General features: G+C 50.0%; 1 protein-coding gene across 1 annotated transcript in view; it reads left to right on the forward strand.

Moving 5' to 3' along the window:
* Positions 1–19726, forward strand: part of CAPN2 (calpain 2) — a 56431-nt gene that overhangs the window by 14520 nt on the left and 22185 nt on the right. Inside the window, exons 3-5 of the mRNA XM_043924213.1 lie at positions 16204–16322; positions 17285–17418; positions 18545–18713. Of these exons, the coding sequence (XP_043780148.1) occupies positions 16204–16322; positions 17285–17418; positions 18545–18713 (422 nt within the window). The remainder of the gene's footprint in view (positions 1–16203; positions 16323–17284; positions 17419–18544; positions 18714–19726) is intronic.

The raw sequence follows: 19726 nt of genomic DNA on the forward strand, positions 1-19726 counted from the left end.
GAGGAAACGACATGGAGCTGCAGTCAGGGCGGCATTGCTGGGATGTTTGACCCCGTGGGAGAAAAGCTCCAGCCCTCGCTGGGGAGCTGCTGCGGCAGAGGAGGAGACTGGCCCTCCTGCCTGTCGGGGACACACCCCCCGGCAGGGCCATCTGTCATGCCCACTTTCTGGACCAGGCAGTGCTTCTCGGGTACTGGGCCTCCCCAGGGACCTCAGAGTGACTGGGTGTCAGCATCCTCGCAGTGACATCTCTCCTTGTGGACTCCTCTCTGTTAATTGGCAGGTGCATCTCACTGCCCCTGGCCAGGCACAGATTTCAGGAAGGTCCTGGTCTCCTTACACTTGTATCTATTGTTTAGCAACCCACCCCTCGCCATCAAAGGCTTGAAACAATGGCAATCATTTTCTCGTTCTCTCTTGTGGTTCTGAAGGATGACTGGGCTCAGCCAGGGGACTCTCTCAGGGTCTCCCACGGGGTTGGGATGGATGGGGCCGGGGGGCACCTGAAGATCCCTCAGCCACAGGTCGGTGTCTAGGCTGGAGGCTCGTCAGCTGAAGCTCTGGGGTCTCTCTGCCTCCCGTGTGGTGTCTTCCACGGGGGCTTTAAGGAGTTCACCCTCTTACACAAAAGTTGTAGAGAGCCCTAGAAGTCAGGAAGCATCCCTTCTGCCATGCCTGTTCATCGAGACAGACAGAGGCCCACCAGGTTCAAGGGGAGAATGCAGATTCCACCCCCTGGTGGGGATGGGCAAGGTTCCAGAAGAACACGTGCAACCAAAAATATCGAGGCTGCCATTTTTGGAAGATGCCACGGTTCCTCCCGTTTGCATAATGGCTTTGTCCTTCCTTCACCACAGTGGTGGCCCAAGGCTGCTTGGACACGAGCCCATCGTGGTTGGGGTGGGTGTGTTCTCCGGGGCTTCCCAATGTGCAGGGCGGAGGGGCACTGAGCTGGCTGGGCTGGTGCTCCCATTTTCTGGACTCCCTTCACCCACCGAGCTTTCCTAGGACACCCCACCTGGCCCTGAGACCCTCTCTGCTTCCATTGCCAGCTTTATTGTGTGCCTGCGACAGGAAGATCAGTGGACTGGACTTTAGGCAAAAGAACACAAACAGCAACAACAAAAACCATCACAGTCGTTTCTCTACACCGGACTCTTCTTGTCTCTGCTTCTCCCCACTCCCCCACTTTCCCCCCATCCACCCAGTCCTCTCTGTCCTGTGTCCTTACTTTCTCTCCAGGGCTTCCCTGCTGGCTCAGCTGGTAGAGAATCTGCCTGCAATGCAAGAGACCCGGGTTCGATCCTTGGGTCCTTCTTCCCTAGCAGGGAGAAGCCTTTTCTGGAAGATGCAAGTGTTATTTTCTTGTGTCTGGAGGGTCTGTGCAGAAGAAGAAAGAGTGAAAAGGAACCTCAGTTTAAATTCCCTCAGGGGTCAGTCCAGACTCCGCGAAAGTAATAACCGATGTCCAGCCTCCATCCTCCCCAGCATCCTCACTGCAACTCTGCCCTGCTTTCCACACTCCTGGATGGTGACACGCCCCCACCCCCATACCTTTCAGTATCTGCACTGGACCTTGCCTGTCCCTGCAAGTTCTTCCCGCCCCACCTCCACTCCCTCTCAGGACCAGTCTAAGCTCCCCTCCTCGAGCCCCAGCCCCCTACAGCCCATGTGCCCTGTTTGGACTTGAGGCTCGATGTTCATCTCCCCTACCCCCATCTCTTCCACTCTGTCTTCTTTGATTATCATCCCCCTTGCTGTCTGATGAACCCTGGAGAGGAAGCTCTATCCTTCTCTAGACCTGGCTCAGGAAGGACCATGGAAACAGGGAGTTTGAGCCCAGATGGGAGGAAAAAAAGAGGCACATACGCAGGGTCAGTGCAAGGACAGGTGCTCAGAGGCGCCAGTCTGGCCAAGAAGGCAGAGAGGGCCCTGGGAGGCCAGCCCTGGGATTTGGGTTCTGTCTCTTTCTCTGAGACATCTGTTGCTTCACGGAGCACGTGCTCCATGGAGACAGGGTCCCGGCCCCTTGCAGAGCTGCTGTCTTCCTGGGACCGTCAGCAGGCACCTCTCCCTAGAGTAATAGAACTGCCATGGGGCAGGTGAGCCAGCATCTCCCAGAATCTCTGCTCCACGTCCCTGTGGTTGGAGGGAAGACAGTGATGGCGGGAGAGAAAGGAGAAGAAGGTGTAACAAATAGCCTGCCCCACTCGGAAAAATTTCCAGCAGCCACAAATACAATCCTCCTCACCGTTCCACTCCCCGCAACGGGCCCCAGGCGGCCTGGCCGGTGCTCAACACTGACCCTCGGGACCGGACACAGAGGCCCGGGGCGTACGGCTCTGGAAATTTACCCACGTGGCTCTGCATGTATTTACCTTTTCAGAAGAGGGCTCTGGAGCTTAAAGGAGCCATTCATGAGGTCTGCCTGGGGATGCTGTGTGCTCAGAGGGTGGGGGTCCGGGTGAGGCCAAGTGTGCGCCGCGGAGGGAAGCCTGTGTGTACATGGTCACAGTCACGGTGAGGCTGCGGAGGAGCTGGGGGAGGGCAGCCTGGCTAGGGACACTTAGACCTTTATCCAGGTACCTGAGTCTGGAAGGGCGTGGCAGCTGTGCTTAACGGCCAAAACCCTGCTCAGACCTCCATTTTCCAACAAATTAGAAGGGGAGGGAGGGGGACGTTTGAACTTGCAGGGGATTCCTTGGGGTCCCTTGAGCAAAAGTGGCCGAAGCGATCTCGGCAGGTGCCCGAGGGTGGGCCAGAGAGAAGACACGATGTTGTCACTGAACAAGTGAAAAAATTAAAGCTAACATGAATATTCATTGCAAGGACTGATGCTGAAGCTGAAACTCTAATACTTTGGCCACCTGATGCGAAGAATCAACTCACTGGAAAAGACCCTGATGCTGGGAAAGATGGAAAGTGGGAGGAGAAGGGGATGATGGAGGATGAGATGGTTGGATGGCATCACCAACTCAATGAACATGAGTTTGAGTAAACTCTGGGAGTTGGTGACGGACACGGAGGCCTGGTGTGCTGCAGACCATGGGGTCGCAAAGAGTTGGACATGACTGAGGACTGAACTGAACTGACGAATCCTCTTCTGCTGTAGGCACAAAGGTAGTAGAAGTTTTGTGCGGAAAACGCCTGGGAAAGGCATGCAAGGAGAGAGAGCGATTATCAAACTGCAGACACAGGAGGAGGTTCCCGGGTTCTGCGAGGGGACAGAGCAGAGAAGAGACCACCAACCAGCCTCAGCCCAGGGGGGCGGTGCTCAGTCCCTGGCCCGGCGCTGGGAGTAGGGAGGGACAGCTGCCACAGTCCCAAGCGAGGCAGGGGTGGGGGTGAAGGTGAGTGGTGGTGGTTGAGTCGATAAGTTGCGTCCGACTCTTGTGACCCCATGGACTGTAGCCCACCAGGTTCCTCTGTCCATGGGATTACCCAGGCAAGAATACTGGAGTGGGTTGCCATTTCCTTCTCTAGGGGATCTTCCCCACCAAGGGATTGAACCTGAGTCTCCTGCATGGATAGGCATATTCTTTACCGACTGAGCCACAGGGAAATCTCTCTGTCTTTCTGGGATTTTGAGTGAATGCATTTGGATCTACACCCTCATCAGTGCTCATCCTTCACCTTTATTTACACCTCCTCCTCTCCCCGCTTACTTCGGACGAGTTGGCAGGGGCTCACAATGATGAGACAGGCCCCACGTGCACTAGTAGCCTCAGTCCTTCCCCTCTTACCCCCTCCTCCTGCCCAGCCTGGGAGGCTCCCCTCCCTCCTCACTCCCACCTTCCTGCACCCCCCCATCCTGAGCTGTCACCCTATCCGAAACAGGGCAGCCCACTGTGGCCAATGTTTGGTGCATAACGCATCCTCAGTCAAGGCTTCACCTCTCCCAGGCCTCAGGTTTCTCCTCTATAATGTTAGAAGATTAAAAGCAGCCAACACCTAGAGACAGTGTTCTAAATGCTTATTTTCTTGCATTTAATTCTCCACTCCTTGAGGCAGTTTCCTATTATGAAGCCCATTTATACATGAGAAAACAGGCACAGAGGTGCCCCCAGTCAGAGGCAGGATCTGAACTGTGTCAGCTCTAGTGTTTTTTAACTTCTGGGGTATGAAGTGGGGGTGAAACCCGACTCCTCCCTAGAAAATGCATGTGTTTGCATACAGGCAAAATGTGCACACTCTGTTTCTGGGTTACAGATCTCTGAAACCCATCCGAGAACCCTAGTTTCCCTTTTCCATCTGATCCTAACAACCCTTTGAGGGTATGTGTGTCTTTTCACTTTACAGCTGAGAAAACATGGGCCCAGAGGAATTAAGAAAGGTGTCCAAGATCACACAGTCTTAAGTGGCGGGGTCAGGATTTATATCCAGATCTGCCCTCCCAGCTCTATCCAGGGGGTCTTTCCCTTCTGGTTTGGGGGTTGCCTGGGGGGACTGTGGGCGCCTGTGGAGCCCCTTCCCTGTGTCTGCTGGCTGGGGCTCTTCTAACCTCCTGGGTGGACGAACCATCAACCCACACTGACTTGGGCATCAGCCTGGGTACTGCCAGCCCGAGGTTCTCCTCCTGCAGGCCAGTGCTCCCAGGCGGCAGGCACCTTGCCTGTGAGTTTGTGCACCGCCTTTTAGCTGCAGAGCAGGCCCCCAGGACATCACAGAGCCAACTTGTAGAGGAAGTTTTGCTGGAAGGACAATCCCTAGGGCCCGGGTCGGAGGGGAAAACCCGGCCAAAGGGGACTGACAGGGCAGCCAAGAGCCAGCCTCTGAGGAGCCCCAAGAGGGTGGAGTTTGCACAGAGGCTTCCTGGTGCTGGAGGCAAAAAGGGGTGTGGGAAGGTGAGAGAATGGGGTGCAAGGCAAGATGAGGAACCAGTAGGCAGTTCTTTCAGGAAACAGGCATGAACAGCCTCCAGCAAGACACGTGTATTATAGGGATCCAGAGGTCCCCACTGGGCAGGGCAGTGCCTGTCTACATCTAAAATCAAGGGGCAAGTCTGGTTTGAGGCCCTGGATCCCCTCCTCTGGGTGATTTCCTTTCCATCCTGCTTTCCACTTGCCCCCCACCCCCGCCAGCCTGCTCCAGAATACCGCCTCTCTCATCCCCCCACAGACCTGCGCTCAGTCATCTTCACGTGAGGGCATTTGAATCCACGGTTCCCTTTCCCAGGGGCACTTGCATTCTAGGTCCCCTGTCCATACGGGGTGAGGACTGTCCCTGCCCGGGAGTCAAGTCTGGATGTGGTGCCGGTGTTGGGAGGAAGGGCCAGCGAGCCCCTGGTGGACCAGGCAGGAGGCTGTTGGGCACCAGGTGGGCTTTAACGGAAAATCCCCCAGGCCCCCTCCCCAGCCTTGCAGGCCTGGACTGGCCGAGTGTCTCCCAGGACTGAACGGAGGAGCCAAAGCTGAGCTGGGTGTGCGGGGAGCCTGGATGTCGGGATAGCCGGTCTGTCCAGCCTGCGGCCAGGCTTCGCTGTGGTCTGGGAACCTCTGGGCAGGACCCTGTCTGCTGCCTCAGGGATGGCCTTGGCCAGGAGCCGCCTGCTGAAAGGAGATGTCACCGGCAGCCCGGGCAGTCAGGGACCTGTAGTGACCCAGCTCTGACACTTGTCCCTGCTTGTGTTCGGGGCTCAGGACAGACCAAGGCAGGTATCAGCCTCCCAGGATGAGAAAGGCAGAGGAGAGGTGGTGAGTCAGAATGTGTTGGTATTGAGATATACCTCGCCTCATTCCTCAGAAATAATCAGTTCTAAAGTATGTGTGCATGAGTTCAGTTGTGTCCAACTCTTGACCCCATGGCCTGTAGCCCGCCAGGCTCCTCTGTCCATGGGATTCTCTAGGCAAGAATACTGGAGTGGGTTGCCATTTCCTCCTCCAGGAGATCTTTCCTGACCCAGGGGTCAAACCCGAATCTCCTGCATTGCAGGCAGGTACTTTACCCCTGAGTCATCCAGGCCCTGCTTTGGGGAGGTCACCATGTATAATTATTGAAAGACTCTGAATGTCTCCACACTTGACCTAGTTAGCTTTGCATTTCCGAAACTTATCTGACCACAGAGCACATTTCTGAAGGAACATCTATTAACCTGAGGAACTAGTTTCTACAGAACACACTTTGGAGGACACGGGAATAAGTGGCTTGAGTGACTGTCTGTTCTTATTGACTGTGCTATGCTTAGTCGCTCAGTCATGTCTGACTCTTTGCAACCCCATGGACTGCAGCCTGCCAGGCTCCTCTGTCTATAGGGATTCTCTAGGCAAGAAGACTGGAGTGGGTTGCCATGCCCTCCTCCAGGGTTCTTATTGACTCTGGAGCAATTATTATAGAAGACTTCTGCCAAAAATAATTTTCATTTAGAGTAATTGATATTAAGCTACTTTTTTGGTTCACTACAAGTATTAGCCTAACCAATTGAGGGCAATAAACTAGAGTTCATGGTAATAAAACCACAATCTAAGCTTATAGAAGAACACGTTACTCTTCTATATAATCATCCCAAAATAACTTCAGATTGTGAAGATATGAGTTAGAAAAGGGAGGCCAGTAGAGTGTCCCTCCCTTTTTCTCTTTTTCTGTTTCCTCTTTTTGTTGTTGTTGTTTTGTACTTGCTTTGTTTCACGTAGCACATCTTGGAGATCATTCTGTATTAACAGGGAGCATCTTCATTCCTTTTTATGGCTGGATAGACTATCATTGGAGAAGGACGATAGTTTGTTTCACCTCTCCTCTGTGGATGGATATTTACCTTGTTTCAGACTTTTCTGTTGCAGCAAGTGCGGCAGTAGATAAGCTTGTACATACATCATTTCTCATGTGAGAATGTCTGTAGGGAGATGACTACATATGGAATTACTGGAGTACATCGACAGTAGCCTCAAACTGCCTTTGTCAGGACTGAGGGTGTACATCCCCCCACAACCTCTCCAGATCATCCCGCTTTGACCTTGGCAATCCCAAGGGTGAAAACGGTATCTCAGTGTAGTTTTACTTTGTTTCTTCTATGATGAGTGAGGGTAAGTGCCTTTTAATATGTTTAAGAGCCATTAATTTTTCCTTTTCCCATTGACTCTGTTGATGTAGTTGCCCATTTTTCTATTGAGCTTTCATTTTTTTCTCATTAAATACTGAGAAGATTTATATATAACTTTTGGTCTGGGATCTGAGTAACAGATATTTTTCCCTGTTATTTTTTAGTTTGACTTTGCTTATTGTGATTTGTTTACCATGTAATTTTTTTTCTTTTTTTTTTTACTTTAATGTAGTTAAGTTTATCATTTAAAAATTTTATGGCTTTTAAAATCCATTAGCAGCAACCTTACTCAGCGGACTAATTTAAAAGCTGTTGTGGGCTTTCCCTGGTGGCTCAGTGGTAAAGACGCCACCTGCCCGTGCAGGAGACACGGGTTCCTTCCCTGATCTGGGTAGATCTCACACGCCTCAGAACAACTAAGTCCGCATGCCACAATTACCGAGCCCACGAGCAGCACCTGCTGAAGTGAGCTTGCCTTAGAGCCTGTCCTCTGCAACAGGAGAGGCCCCCACAATGAGCGGCCTGCACACCACAGCTACAGAGGGGCCCCCCACGTTTCGGAACTACAGAAAAGTCACACAACGGCGAAGACCTAGCAGGGCCAAAATAAATAAATAAACACTGTTTAACACTGTACTGTCCACAAGAAATAAAAAGACCCAGAGAATACTTCTCAAAAGATTTTGTGACTTCTAGGTTGTCATTTGATGATATCTCCACTCCAAGGTTATAAAAGAATTTTCCCATTATCTCTTACAGAATATATGGATTTATAAAAATATTATAGTGCTATCATAGTGTGAATATGTATTAAAATATAACAGTATATTATATAAATACATAAAGAATAAATGTGTCAATAATACAAATGGCTAGATTTATCATATTGTGAATGTATTAAAACATAACAGTATATCACATAAATACATAAGCAAAAATATGTAGATAATACAAATGGCTAGATTTATAATATTTACATATAAAGTATAAAAATATAAAGCATACAATTAAGATATACAATGTTATATTTATATATAAATGTTATTCCATTTAGAATTTATTCCCATGACAAGATGAGCTATAATTTGATTTTTTTTCTAGATGGGTACTCAGTTGTTCCAATTTCATTTGTGAATAGTTTATCTTTACTAGTTTGGAACTATTTCTGGACTTTCTATTTAGTGCCATTTATGTATCTCTGTATGTTCATGCACAAGTTCTGTACTATTTTATTTATTATGTGTGTGTTTTAATATCTAATAGATATTTAGATTTTTTGCTGGCTAGGCTTCATGCTTATTTTTTCCCAGTAAATTTTAGAATCAGCTGTGTTCCAATTTTTAAAAAATCTTCTTGCTATTTTTATTGGGATTGCATTAGATTTATAGACTGGCTTAACAGGAAGTAGCCAATTTATGATGATGAATTTTTCTAGCCAAGAATGTGGGCCACAGTTTAAATGGAGTAAATGATTGTCTATGCCTCTCCAGGCAGGATGATGCCCTTGGAGTTAATTCTAAGGGTGAACAGCTGGTAGAGGACAGATCACACTAGTCAGAGAAGCTTTGAACACTGTTGGACATAAACAGCCTGGCTGGAAGCCTCTGCAATTGAATGAGGAGGCATAATGGCACCCCACTCCAGTACTCTTGCCTGGAAAATCCCATGGACAGAGGAGCCTGGTAGGCTGCAGTCCATGGGGTGGAGAAGAGTTGGACATGACTGAGCGACTTCACTTTCACTTTTCACTTTTATGCATTGGAGAAGGAAATGGCAACCCACTCCAGTGTTCTTGCCTGGAGAATCCCAGGGATGGGGTCGCACAGAGTCGACACGACTGAAGTGACTTAGCAACCATCCCTCCCAGGATTCCTAGATGGCGCTAGTGGTAAAGAACCTGCCTACCAGAAAGAAAAACACCAATACAGCATATTAATGCATATATATGGAATTTAGAAAGATGGTAATGATGACCCTATATGTGAGACAGCGAAAGAGACACAGATGTAAAGAACAGACTTTTGGACTCTGGGGGAGAAGGCGAGGGTGGAATGATTTAAGAGAATAGCATTGAAACATGTATATTATCATATGTGCAATAGATCGCCAGTCCAGGTTCAATGCATGAGACAAGGTGCTCGGGGCTGATGCACTAGCATGATCCTGAGGGATGGGATGGGGAGGGAGGTGGGAGGGAGGTTCAGGATGGGGAACACGTGTATACCCATGGCTGATTCATGTGAATGTATAGCAAAAACCACCACAATATTGTAAAGTAATTAGCCTCCAATTAAAATAAAAAAATAATTAAAAAAAAAAAAAAGAACCTGCCTGCCAATACTGGAGTTGCAAGAGACATGGGTTTGATCCCCGAGTCAGGAAGATCCCCTGGAGAAGGAAATGGCAACCCACTCCAGTACTCTTGCCTAGAAAATTCCATGGGCAGAGGAGCCCGGCGGGCTACACTCCATGGGGTCACAGAGAGTCACACATGACAGCCATTTTCACTTTCAGAGTCTCTTATAGACATATAATTTAAATGTCTATAGAAGTACACACTGGATCTTTCTTTCTCAAGCCCCATCCATGTGGCAACATTCCAGGAGAGGCCTTGGTCACTGGCAGGCATCCTCTCAAACCAGTTAGAACCACAGGTGGGCTGGAGCCTCAGAGGTCAGTGGGTCATCAGGCCTGGCCTGCACCAGCCAGCCTGGTTTTACCCAGACCCCAACGTGGCCGACCCAAACAGGCTGTGCCAGGAGGAGACTCCAGTGACTCCTCTCCACCCTGCTCGCCTCTGCAGGAGCAGTCACCATGGGGTTACCCAGAGCAGATGGGTGTTTTTAAACCACTGTAGGGTGGGTAGATTCTGACCTTGGTAGGGGGAACCCTCAGCCAGGAGGGGTGGCGCTGAGTGAGGCTGCAGCTGATGAGGGTGTAGAACAGGTTTCCATGTGGGGAGAAAACCCTCAGGCAGGGGTGGCCATCCAGGTGCAGCGAGCAGGAAACTAGGAAGAAAAAACATTGTGCAGCCCAAATGCTGAACCATAATGGAGTCACCTCTCAAGGACAAAGGCCCCCGGAACCACGTCCTGTGAACTAAGTGAATTAGAAATTGACACCTATTTGCCAAGGAGACTGTTCTAATTATGCTTTAAAAGTGTGTGCTTTGCTCAGACCTGACAGCCATTCATTAGCTGGGACCTTGGGGTGAGCCACCCAGTCTCCTTACAGAAGGTGGTAATAGTAGCCACCTATATCAAATGGTTTTGTTTTGGTTTTTAGGTTTTTGTTTTTTGTTTTTAATTTTTTTTAGCTCCATTGGGTCTTCCTTGCTGTGTGAGGGTTTTCTCTAGTTGTGCTGTGCTGGCTTCTCCTTGTGGTGGGTTCTCCTGTTGCAGAGAATGGACTCTAGAGTGAAAACTTCAGCAGTTGTGACTGGGCTTAACTGCCTCATGGCATGTAGGATCTTCCTGGACCAGGGATCGAATCCATGTCCCCCACACTGGCAGGCAGATTCTTAACCACTGGACCAACAGGAAAGTCCCTCTCAAATTGATTTGTGGCAACTTAAAAAAAAAAAAAAAGCCACACAACCTACAAGTTGTGAGTTATGTTTTATTCGGGGATGTTACTGAGGACTGTAGTCTGGGAGACAACCTCTCAGCTAGCTCTGAGGAATCATTCCAAAGACATAAGGTAGGAGCAGGATATATAGGGGGTTTCCTGAAAAACAAAAACAAAACGTGGATTTGAACATTAAAATGTTATTGCTAATCATAAAAAACAGACTCTCAAGTTAATGATTTCTGTGCTTTTCCATGTATGAGAAGATGCAAGAGTCTGGGTTTATTGAAGTTACTCCTTAGATATGCATCTTAACTGTCTAGGACCAGTGTCCCAGTTTTCTCCATCCCGAATTTCCCTCAGGGTTCACTGTCGGGGCTGCTGCAGTGGCTGATGGTTTGACGGCAACAACATTCTTTGTTTACTGATGTGACGGGTGATACTTTTTTTGCTCACAGTACATGTAAAGCATTTTAGCACAGGGCCTGGCACATAGTAAGTCTTCATGAATGTAAACTGCTATAACCATTGTTTTCAGATTTTGTTACTGAAAAAGCTTATATGAACAGATATTAAATAAACTTTAAAAACAGGTTTTGATGAGGGCCATTCTAATGAGGTGGATGAACCTAGAACCTGTTATACAGAGTGAAGTGAGTCAGAAAGAGAAAGATAAATACCGTATTCTAACACATATATACGGAATCTAGAAAAATGGTATTGAAGAATTTATTTACAGGGCAACAGTGAAGAAACAGACAGAGAATAGACTTATGGACATGGGGAGAGGGGAGGAGCGGGTGAGATGTATGGAAAGAGTAACATGGAAACTTACATTACCATATGTAAAATAGAAAGCCAAAGGGAATTTGCTGTATGGCAAAAAAAAAAAAAAGGTTTTGTAAGGGAGCTTCCCAACTTTGTTAAAAATATTTTGCTGCATGTGGTAAGGGACAGAGTTAAGAAATCAGAAGTATAAAATAATATTAAAGTATACTATTATAAAATAGGATTTCAAATGTTTCTACCTTATTAGAAATAAGACTTAGAGCCATATATGTGTGTATATATGAAAAACTTTGACCATAAAATGCATCTAACTCTTGTTTACACTTGCTTGTGCTGTGATCTTAGTGCTAGGGGCTTGGATGTGCAATGACAGACCATCTTCCTGTTGCCTTAGGGAACTGCACTGCATTGACTAGGTGACATGTTTTAATATTTCTGAGCCAAGTATTTGGGATATTAACATGCAATATAGCATTTCAGGAAGCGGCTGCCTGCTACCCCCTAGTTTTGGGGTTTTTTAAAGATGTTTTTGATATGGACCATCTTTAGAGTCTTTATTGAATTCATTACAATATTGTTTCTGTTTTATGTTATGGCTTTTTGGCCGCAAGGCATGTGGGATCTTATCTCCCCGATCAGGGATTGGACCCACACCTGTTGCATTGGAAGGCAAAGTTTCAACCATTGGACTGCCTGGGAAGCCCCTACCACTTAGTTTTAAATTTGAATTGCAGCTGGATTTTCCTAGTGGGTTCTTTCCCTAGTTATGAGAGTCAGATGCTCTTAACCAAAGGAAGTCTTTTGCAAGGTATGTTTTTTAAACAAAACCCAGGGTGTGGGTTCAGACGATTTGCTTGTAAGACCTGTCATTTGGGTAGAACACAGACTTCTTGAGCTTCATCCAAAAAAGGTGATTAGTAATACTGTAAGGATGACCATTTCAAAGGATATCTGTAAGGATCAGGTAAAATGTAAACCATGATTTTGTAAATTTAAAAATATCACACAAAATATTAGCTACTTGTTATTTCTCTCATTCCTTTTGGCGGAACCAAAAGAATCCCAACTCTGGTCCCTGCTCTGCCCTTTCCAGGACCTGCAACCTCAAGCAAGTAACTTAATCTCTTAAAGTATTTTAAATCTCTAAACTGCCTCTTGGACAGTTTTGTCACCTAGGAAACATTCTAGGATTACAAATCCTAGAATTTATAATCAGAGGAAACAAGCTAGACTGGAATAGGAAAGGATCAAAAAAGCAATCCTCTCTGAAGGGCCAGGGGAGATGAGGTCTTACTCCTCCCGGAGTGACCAGGAAAAACATTCTAGGACATGAAAGACGAAAACAGGGAGCCATGAGGCATGGCCACTGATTCCTGGGATGTGGCAACAGCATCCAGGTCTGGTGGTGAGCAGTAATCTGAGAGAGGGGTGTGGCCAGCACTGACCTAAATGGATGACCCACAGAAAGGGAAAAAGGAAAAATAAAAAAGGAAATGGTACCACTACCTAAATCCAGTCCTTCGTGCATTCAGTCACTGTCCCCTGAGTAGTAGCATAGTCAGCTGTGATCTCCAGCGCTAAAAAGCAACCGAATGGTCCTGCAGACACACACCGGTGTGATATATGCACAAGGTAAAGGCCATCTCCCCATTGGTACTGAGGGAAACAGAACCAGGAGGGCATTCAGATGGCCCCTCCAGAGTCAGACAGATAGGGAAGCTCTTCTGAGGATGCTCAGGGATTTTATGGTGGATCCACAGGAACCATGGGAATAACTGGTTTCAGGACAAATGCCACTGAAATTCCTACACTTGGGCCCATGTTATCCACAAGGCTGTCTGCGTGCATGTGTTGAGAGACCCAAATCCTTTTCAAAGATTCCTAGAAAATCTCAAATAAACTCAAGAAAGATAAGAATCACAGGCATCTCTAGGTTCTCAAAGGACTAGAGTCAGGAGAAGGCCTGGCTTGGAGGAGGGGAATAGATTGAAAAGGAGGATCTCTTGACTCTGAACAGCTGACGCTTGGTGACATCATCCTCTAGGAACGATAATATGATAAAGCCTGAGAGAAGGGTGGGTTCTCAGAAATGGCTGAATGTTGTTTTAATGACAATCTTGTTCCTATCTGGCAGCATATGGAATCAGGCCAGGAAAGCTCCTTTATGTAGAGTTCCATCCCTACCAATCAGGGGCTCCTTCCCATGGCCAGCAGTAAAACCTCTCAATGCCAAGTTTTTCTGCAAGATTCTATTCTAAGTGTGTCAAAGAGTCTCTAGTTTGGTTTATATAAAGATCTGCTGCCGCTGCTGCTGCTAAGTCACTTCAGTCATGTCCGACTCTGTGCGACCCCATAGACGGCAGCCCACCAGGCTCCCCTGTCCGTCCCTGGGATTCTCCAGGCAAGAACACTGGAGTGGGCTGCCATTTCCTTCTCTAATGCATGAAAGTGAAAAATGAAAGTGAAGTCGCTCAGTCATGTCCGACTCTTAGCGACCCCATGGACTGCAGCCTATCAGGCTCCTCCGTCCATGGGCTTTTCCAGGCAAGAGTACTGGAGTGGGGTGCCATTGCCTTCTCCGATATAAAGATCTAGTTGACGCAAAAGTTGTCTTCTGAGATCTGACGAATATACCTTCTAAACTCTTCCTTGTATGTGTCACAGTTGGCAGTGCATTTACCCTCCTAAGCCTTGTTATCCTCAGCTTTAACATGGAGATGGTAGCAGCACCATCACAGAGCTTCTGTGGGAAATGAATGAGATGATGAACCTGCATCTCTTAGAACAGTGACTGGCACACAGGACGGCCTCATGAGTAATGGCTAGTGTCCATGTACCCCTTGCAGTCAAGTGACAGGAACTTGTAGCCCTGGCTAATGGGTAAGGAAATAGGGACATGATCAGTTCAGGTAATAGAAGTCCAAATAGATACAGCTTCAGGTACAGTTTGATCCAGGGAACTATCCAGTGATACCACCAGGGCCTGCTTTCTCTCTCCACCTTTCAGCCCCTCTTCCTTTGAGTTGGCTGCAAGATGGCTTCGGCAGCAGTAGACCACACATCATTGTAGAGCCAGTGAAGTAGAAGAAGGAACCTGTCCACTCTCCCCCAAGCCCCAGGAGAGGTCTCATATCTCCCTGGCTCTGGCTGGGTTCCAGCACCTTCCCCGAGCCAACCACTGAAGCCAGGGAATGTGCTGCCTGTTTGCTAGAGACCCACCTACCTCCCACCTGGGGGCAGGGTCCATGCCTCCCAAACCTCACAGGCAGGGAGGAGGCAGGGAGGCTTGCTTCTCAGAGGGTCATCGGTGGTGCCAGAAGGGGAGCGATGGCCACTGAATGGGAAACTAAGGAGAACCCACTGCACCCGCCCAACCGGAGGAGCAAAGTGACTTAACTTCCTTTGGTTACTGATTGACTGATGAGGGAGGGGTGGACCCCCTTGTTCCACAGGGTTGTCATGAGCACACAGAGGCCTCTGAGCTACCCATATAGCATCATTGCTAAGTGTGAGCAGGACAGTCCAGTTCAAGAACTACCAGGACACCAAATGGTCTGCAGAAATCAGAGATCATGGTGAACTTCAGTGGCAGTTTTAATGTGTGTGTGTGTGTGCACGCGCGTGCACACACACACGTGTGCTAGGCTGTGTCCAACTCTTTGCGACCCCATGGGCTATAGCCCGCCAGGCTACCCTGTGCATGGGATTTTCCAGGCAAGAATACTGGAGTGGGTTGCCATTTCCTCCTCCAGGGGATCTTCCTGACCCAGGGATTGAACCTATGTTCGAACCCTGCATTGGCAGACAGATTCTTTACCACTAGTGCCACATGGAAGCCCATGACACTTTTAACAGATCTGCCAGTTAATAAAAAGAAACCCAGTCATGGAAATCAAACTCATCTGAGGCTATTTCCTATTATTGTCATGCGAAATTGTAGGAAAGTGCACATTCCTTAAGAAGGGAGTAAACTTCCTCAACCTTGCCCCAGAGCCTCCATCAGTCGGACCTTTTGTCTGATGGAAAACATGACCCCTCCCCGCCACCAGCTTGCTTCTGACCACGTGAAATGAGTGCGCGCTTTACACACGTGCTCTCGTTACACCTCGTGAATTACCCACGTATCAGAGAGGAGGGCATTGAGACCAAGGCCAGGCTGCCAGACCAGCCACCCATCTGGCTGTCCCCATCCTTACTCCCCAGGCATGGTGCCCACACCCCCTGCAGAGGGCTTCATACGTCCTTGTCCATCCTCAGGGAGACAGCCCAGCCCAAGGTGCCTTCTCAGACTCAGGCTGTTATGTTTGCATCCGTCGGGCCAGCTGCTGGCCTCTCCTCCCTTGCCTCTACATTCTTTTCCCAGGAGAAGGGGCATGATATGCGATCCCTTCCCATCCATCACGATGTTTTCTTCCTGTCACTCAATCTCACCTTTAAAGCCTGTGTTCCCCGCAGCCTCTTCTGCCAGGCTGGCCTCCTCACTGCACATATGCTCACTGCTGGGCGCCTCCAGCGGACCAAGCGCAGAGCCAGCCATGAGGACACAGTCTAGCCATCCCAGGGTCTACGTCTTTCAGGGAGTGAATTCTCCCGTCTCCACCCAACTGCTATCACAACAAAAACATCTCTCCCTCAGCAGTCCCCTCAAAGCATCACCCCAGCCTTCCTCCATACCCCTCACATGAGGGCCAGCTGGATCATCTGGGCCAGGTTGGCCTTAGGCTTCCCACACCGGAGGTGGTGACAAGCTGTTTAATATCCTCTCGGCACCGAGACCCCTCTGATGAGAGTTCCTTGTGCCGTGTTCACAGGTGACTGCTGGCTGCTGGCCGCCATTGCCTCCCTCACTTTGAATGAAGAAATCCTGGCTCGAGTCGTCCCCCTGGACCAGAGCTTCCAGGAGAACTATGCGGGGATCTTCCACTTCCAGGTAACTTCATAGTTGGCAAAAGCTTCTCAACAGGTCCTGGCTGTTGTTCAGCTGCTCAGTCATGTCTGACTCTTTGCAACCCCATGGACTGCAGCACCCCAGGCTTCCTTGGCCTTCACTGCCTCCCGAGTTTGCTGAAACTCGTGTCCATTGAATCGGTGATGCCATCCAACCATCTCATTCCCTTTTCCTCCTGCCTTCAATCTTTTCTAGCGTCAGGGTCTTTTCCAGTGAGTCGGCTCTTTGCATCAGGTGGCCAGAGTATTGGAGCTTCAGCTTCAGCATCAGTCCTTCCAATGAATATTCAGGGTTGGTTTCCTTTAGGATTGACTGGATTGATCTCCTTGCAGTCCAAGGGACTCTTAAGAGTCTTCTCCAACACCACAGTTCAAACAGGTCCTGGGGGCTAGGATCATGTCCTGGGTACTAGGAGCAAGTGTGGAGGTTAGGAATGGATCCTGGGGACCAGGAGCAGATGCTAGGGGCCAAGAACAATACTCTTCTATGAAGGACACTGAGAAACAGCAGGAAGCTCCCTGGCCTGCCACCGACCTGGGACCCTGTAAGGACAACGATGGCGCGGAGGGGGCTCCCAAGTGTTTTAAAATAGTGTGTTATTTAGGATCTGAGACAAAATGTTAAAGTACGGCTCACTGTCCTCCTTGTATGCTGGTAAATGAGAAATGGTATTTTTTAAAATACAAGGTGCAGGGCAGAGGGCGGGAGGGGAGGGTGTGGCCTCAGAGGGAGGTGTGTCCTTGGTTTCTCAGTGAGGATGTACCTGCAGGAAGAGGGCTGGAGGGAGCACCTCTTCCCAGGATGGGCTCATGGAGCCTACGCCCAGGGGCCCAGGCCGGGAGGAGCCAAGTGCAGCTGAGGCTCGCGGGGTGGGAAGGACCCCCAGGCTGCCACCTGCCACCGGCTCCTTCTCCAGGCCACCCCTGTCCCTCCCTGCCCCGCAGTTCTGGCAGTACGGCGAGTGGGTGGAGGTGGTGGTGGACGACAGGCTGCCCACCAAGGACGGGGAGCTGCTCTTCGTGCACTCGGCTGAGTGCAGCGAGTTCTGGAGCGCGCTGCTGGAGAAGGCCTACGCCAAGTAAGTGCCCGCGCCCTGCCCCTGCCAGCCTGCCCCCAGCTGCCCTGCGTTCTGGAAAAGACAGAAACTATTCAAGGACGATTTAAACAAAAAAAGTCCTATACTACGGAAGGACTACTCTGGACAAAATGTGGGCTCGAAATTCGAGGAGATAATGCACATGGCTATTGCCATTTTTCACCAGATGCACAGGAGTGCGTCACGGTACTGATCGTGCTGGCCTGGAGGAGTTCTACTTCCTTGGCAGGTCATGTTACATTTTTGTCAGCTAAATGCAGCAGAGATTTTTTTGCCAAATGGGCAAAACGATCCATTGCAGAGATATGAAAATTATGGAAATTGGCCCAGAATATATAACACACTGATTAGAAATGGTTTTCCCCAGCCCTCCGGGGAGCTGCATCCCCCACAGGCTGCCTTTTCCAGTGCTCAGCACTGCCTGTTCTCAGCAGGAACCCACCCCTCACCCCCATCCCTCCATCCCCCTCCAGAGTGTGCCCGGTCATGGCCCTGCTGCCTGGGCTCCCTCTGAGAAAATGAGCAGCTCTCAGGCACGAGAAGGATTTCTGTTCCTTCCAGCCCCTGCCAGGGAGGAGGGCCAGGAGTCAGACACCAGCTGTGAGAAGCTGGGGCCTGAAAAGCTGCTAAGTCTACACGCAAACAGTAGAGTTAGGGAAGCCACAGGGCACCAACGTGGTGACCAGGGCACCATCAGGAGTGACCAGCACCTCCTAAGACAGCGCCAAGGATGCTCAGGGAAGCTGCTTTCATTACTGAACTGCTGTCCCCTTTTAAGCTATAACTGCCAAATAGCCCATTTAGCGGACCCCTTTCCTACCAGGATGCAGAGAGAATCAATACAGGAGGTTGGCCAGATAAACATCCAGGTCCTTCCAGCTCTAAGGTTCTGTGAGACTTTTCCAAAAGCTGCATAAAGTACCAGGCAGTGGTAACCACAGGGACAGTCACCTGCCCTCAGGGGCACCCCAAGCTAGAGACAAACCAAGGAGAGGCTGGGCAGAGGGTCCCTGGAGCATCCAACAAGAGGCCTGAGTGGGGGAGGGGGACACTTTGAGAAGTGGAAGTTTCAACTCCGGTGGTCACAGTGTCTCTCCCCTTCCCACAGGATCAACGGGTGTTATGAAGCACTTTCTGGGGGTGCCACCAGCGAGGGCTTCGAGGACTTCACTGGAGGCATCACCGAGTGTTATGAGTTGAGGAAGGCCCCTCCCAACCTGTTCAGGATCATCCAGAAGGCTCTGGAGAAAGGCTCTCTCCTGGGCTGCTCCATCGATGTAAGTCCAAGCCTCCCTCCCCAGCCGCATCCCAATCTGCTCTAGTGGAAGTGAGCCTCCAACAGAGACCCAAGAGACCCACTGCCCTTACTCCCCGCACGACTAGCCCATCCTTTGTCCACCGTATTATACATCACCTGGAGCCCCTCGGTGGCTAGGCAACAGTCAGGCTGGCTGGGGGTACAACTGGTGCCCAAATGGTCACTCCAGCCTCCAGCCGTTCTCTCTCCAGCCCATGTACAACCCTCAGCCTCCTGTGACTCACCACCCAGACCACAGCTTCAGTGAAAGTCCCCTGCCCTCTGCTGGGCCCAAGGGCAGCACCACCCCATTCACCTTCGGCCCACCTGCAGGACCTGCGCCCAGAGCCCAGCAGCCTCCCCGCAACTGCTACAGGGTTAGCAGACATGTAGAAAGACTTTAGGAGGCACAGGGAGGAACATCCCCTCCTGCTATCCTTGCTGGCACACCTCGCCAGAGGAAGGGAGGTGGGTGCGACATCCTGTCCCCAAGGAGCCGCCAGGCTTTGCCTGTGCCCAGCGGCCCAGTCCTGTCCTAAGCAGGAGGAGCTGGCTGCTCTGGGGTCAGGCATAAGAAGCCTGACTCTGGGGGATCCAAGTCTCACTGCGACTCTAGGCAGGGATTTGCAGACCTTCTCTGCAGACCGTGTCCAAGCAGAGACCCTTTCTACTAGCAGCCCTTCCCGTTGACTCAAACGAAAATAACCACCTCCATCATAACAGACGGGGAATGGGATCCCTGGGGAAGCTTTAATAGACAGACGCCAGTTCTGAAGTCAGGCAGAAACGGAGGACTGCCCTCCTGTAAACGCTGCAGCGGGGCGGGGCAGGGCGATCCGCGCGGTTTCCGGAGACCCAGCGCGTTTGAGCCGCCCAGGTGTGTGTCCTGAAGGCACGGCGTGCCCTTTTCCTGCGGGGATTTGTGACTGCGCGGGGCACCCACACGAGTGCAAGCGCGGCGTCCCCACCACCACCCCGCCCGCCCCCGAGGGC

This window comes from Cervus elaphus, chromosome 14 (genome assembly GCF_910594005.1).
Source record: "Cervus elaphus chromosome 14, mCerEla1.1, whole genome shotgun sequence".
NCBI classification, from domain to species: Eukaryota; Metazoa; Chordata; class Mammalia; order Artiodactyla; family Cervidae; genus Cervus; species Cervus elaphus.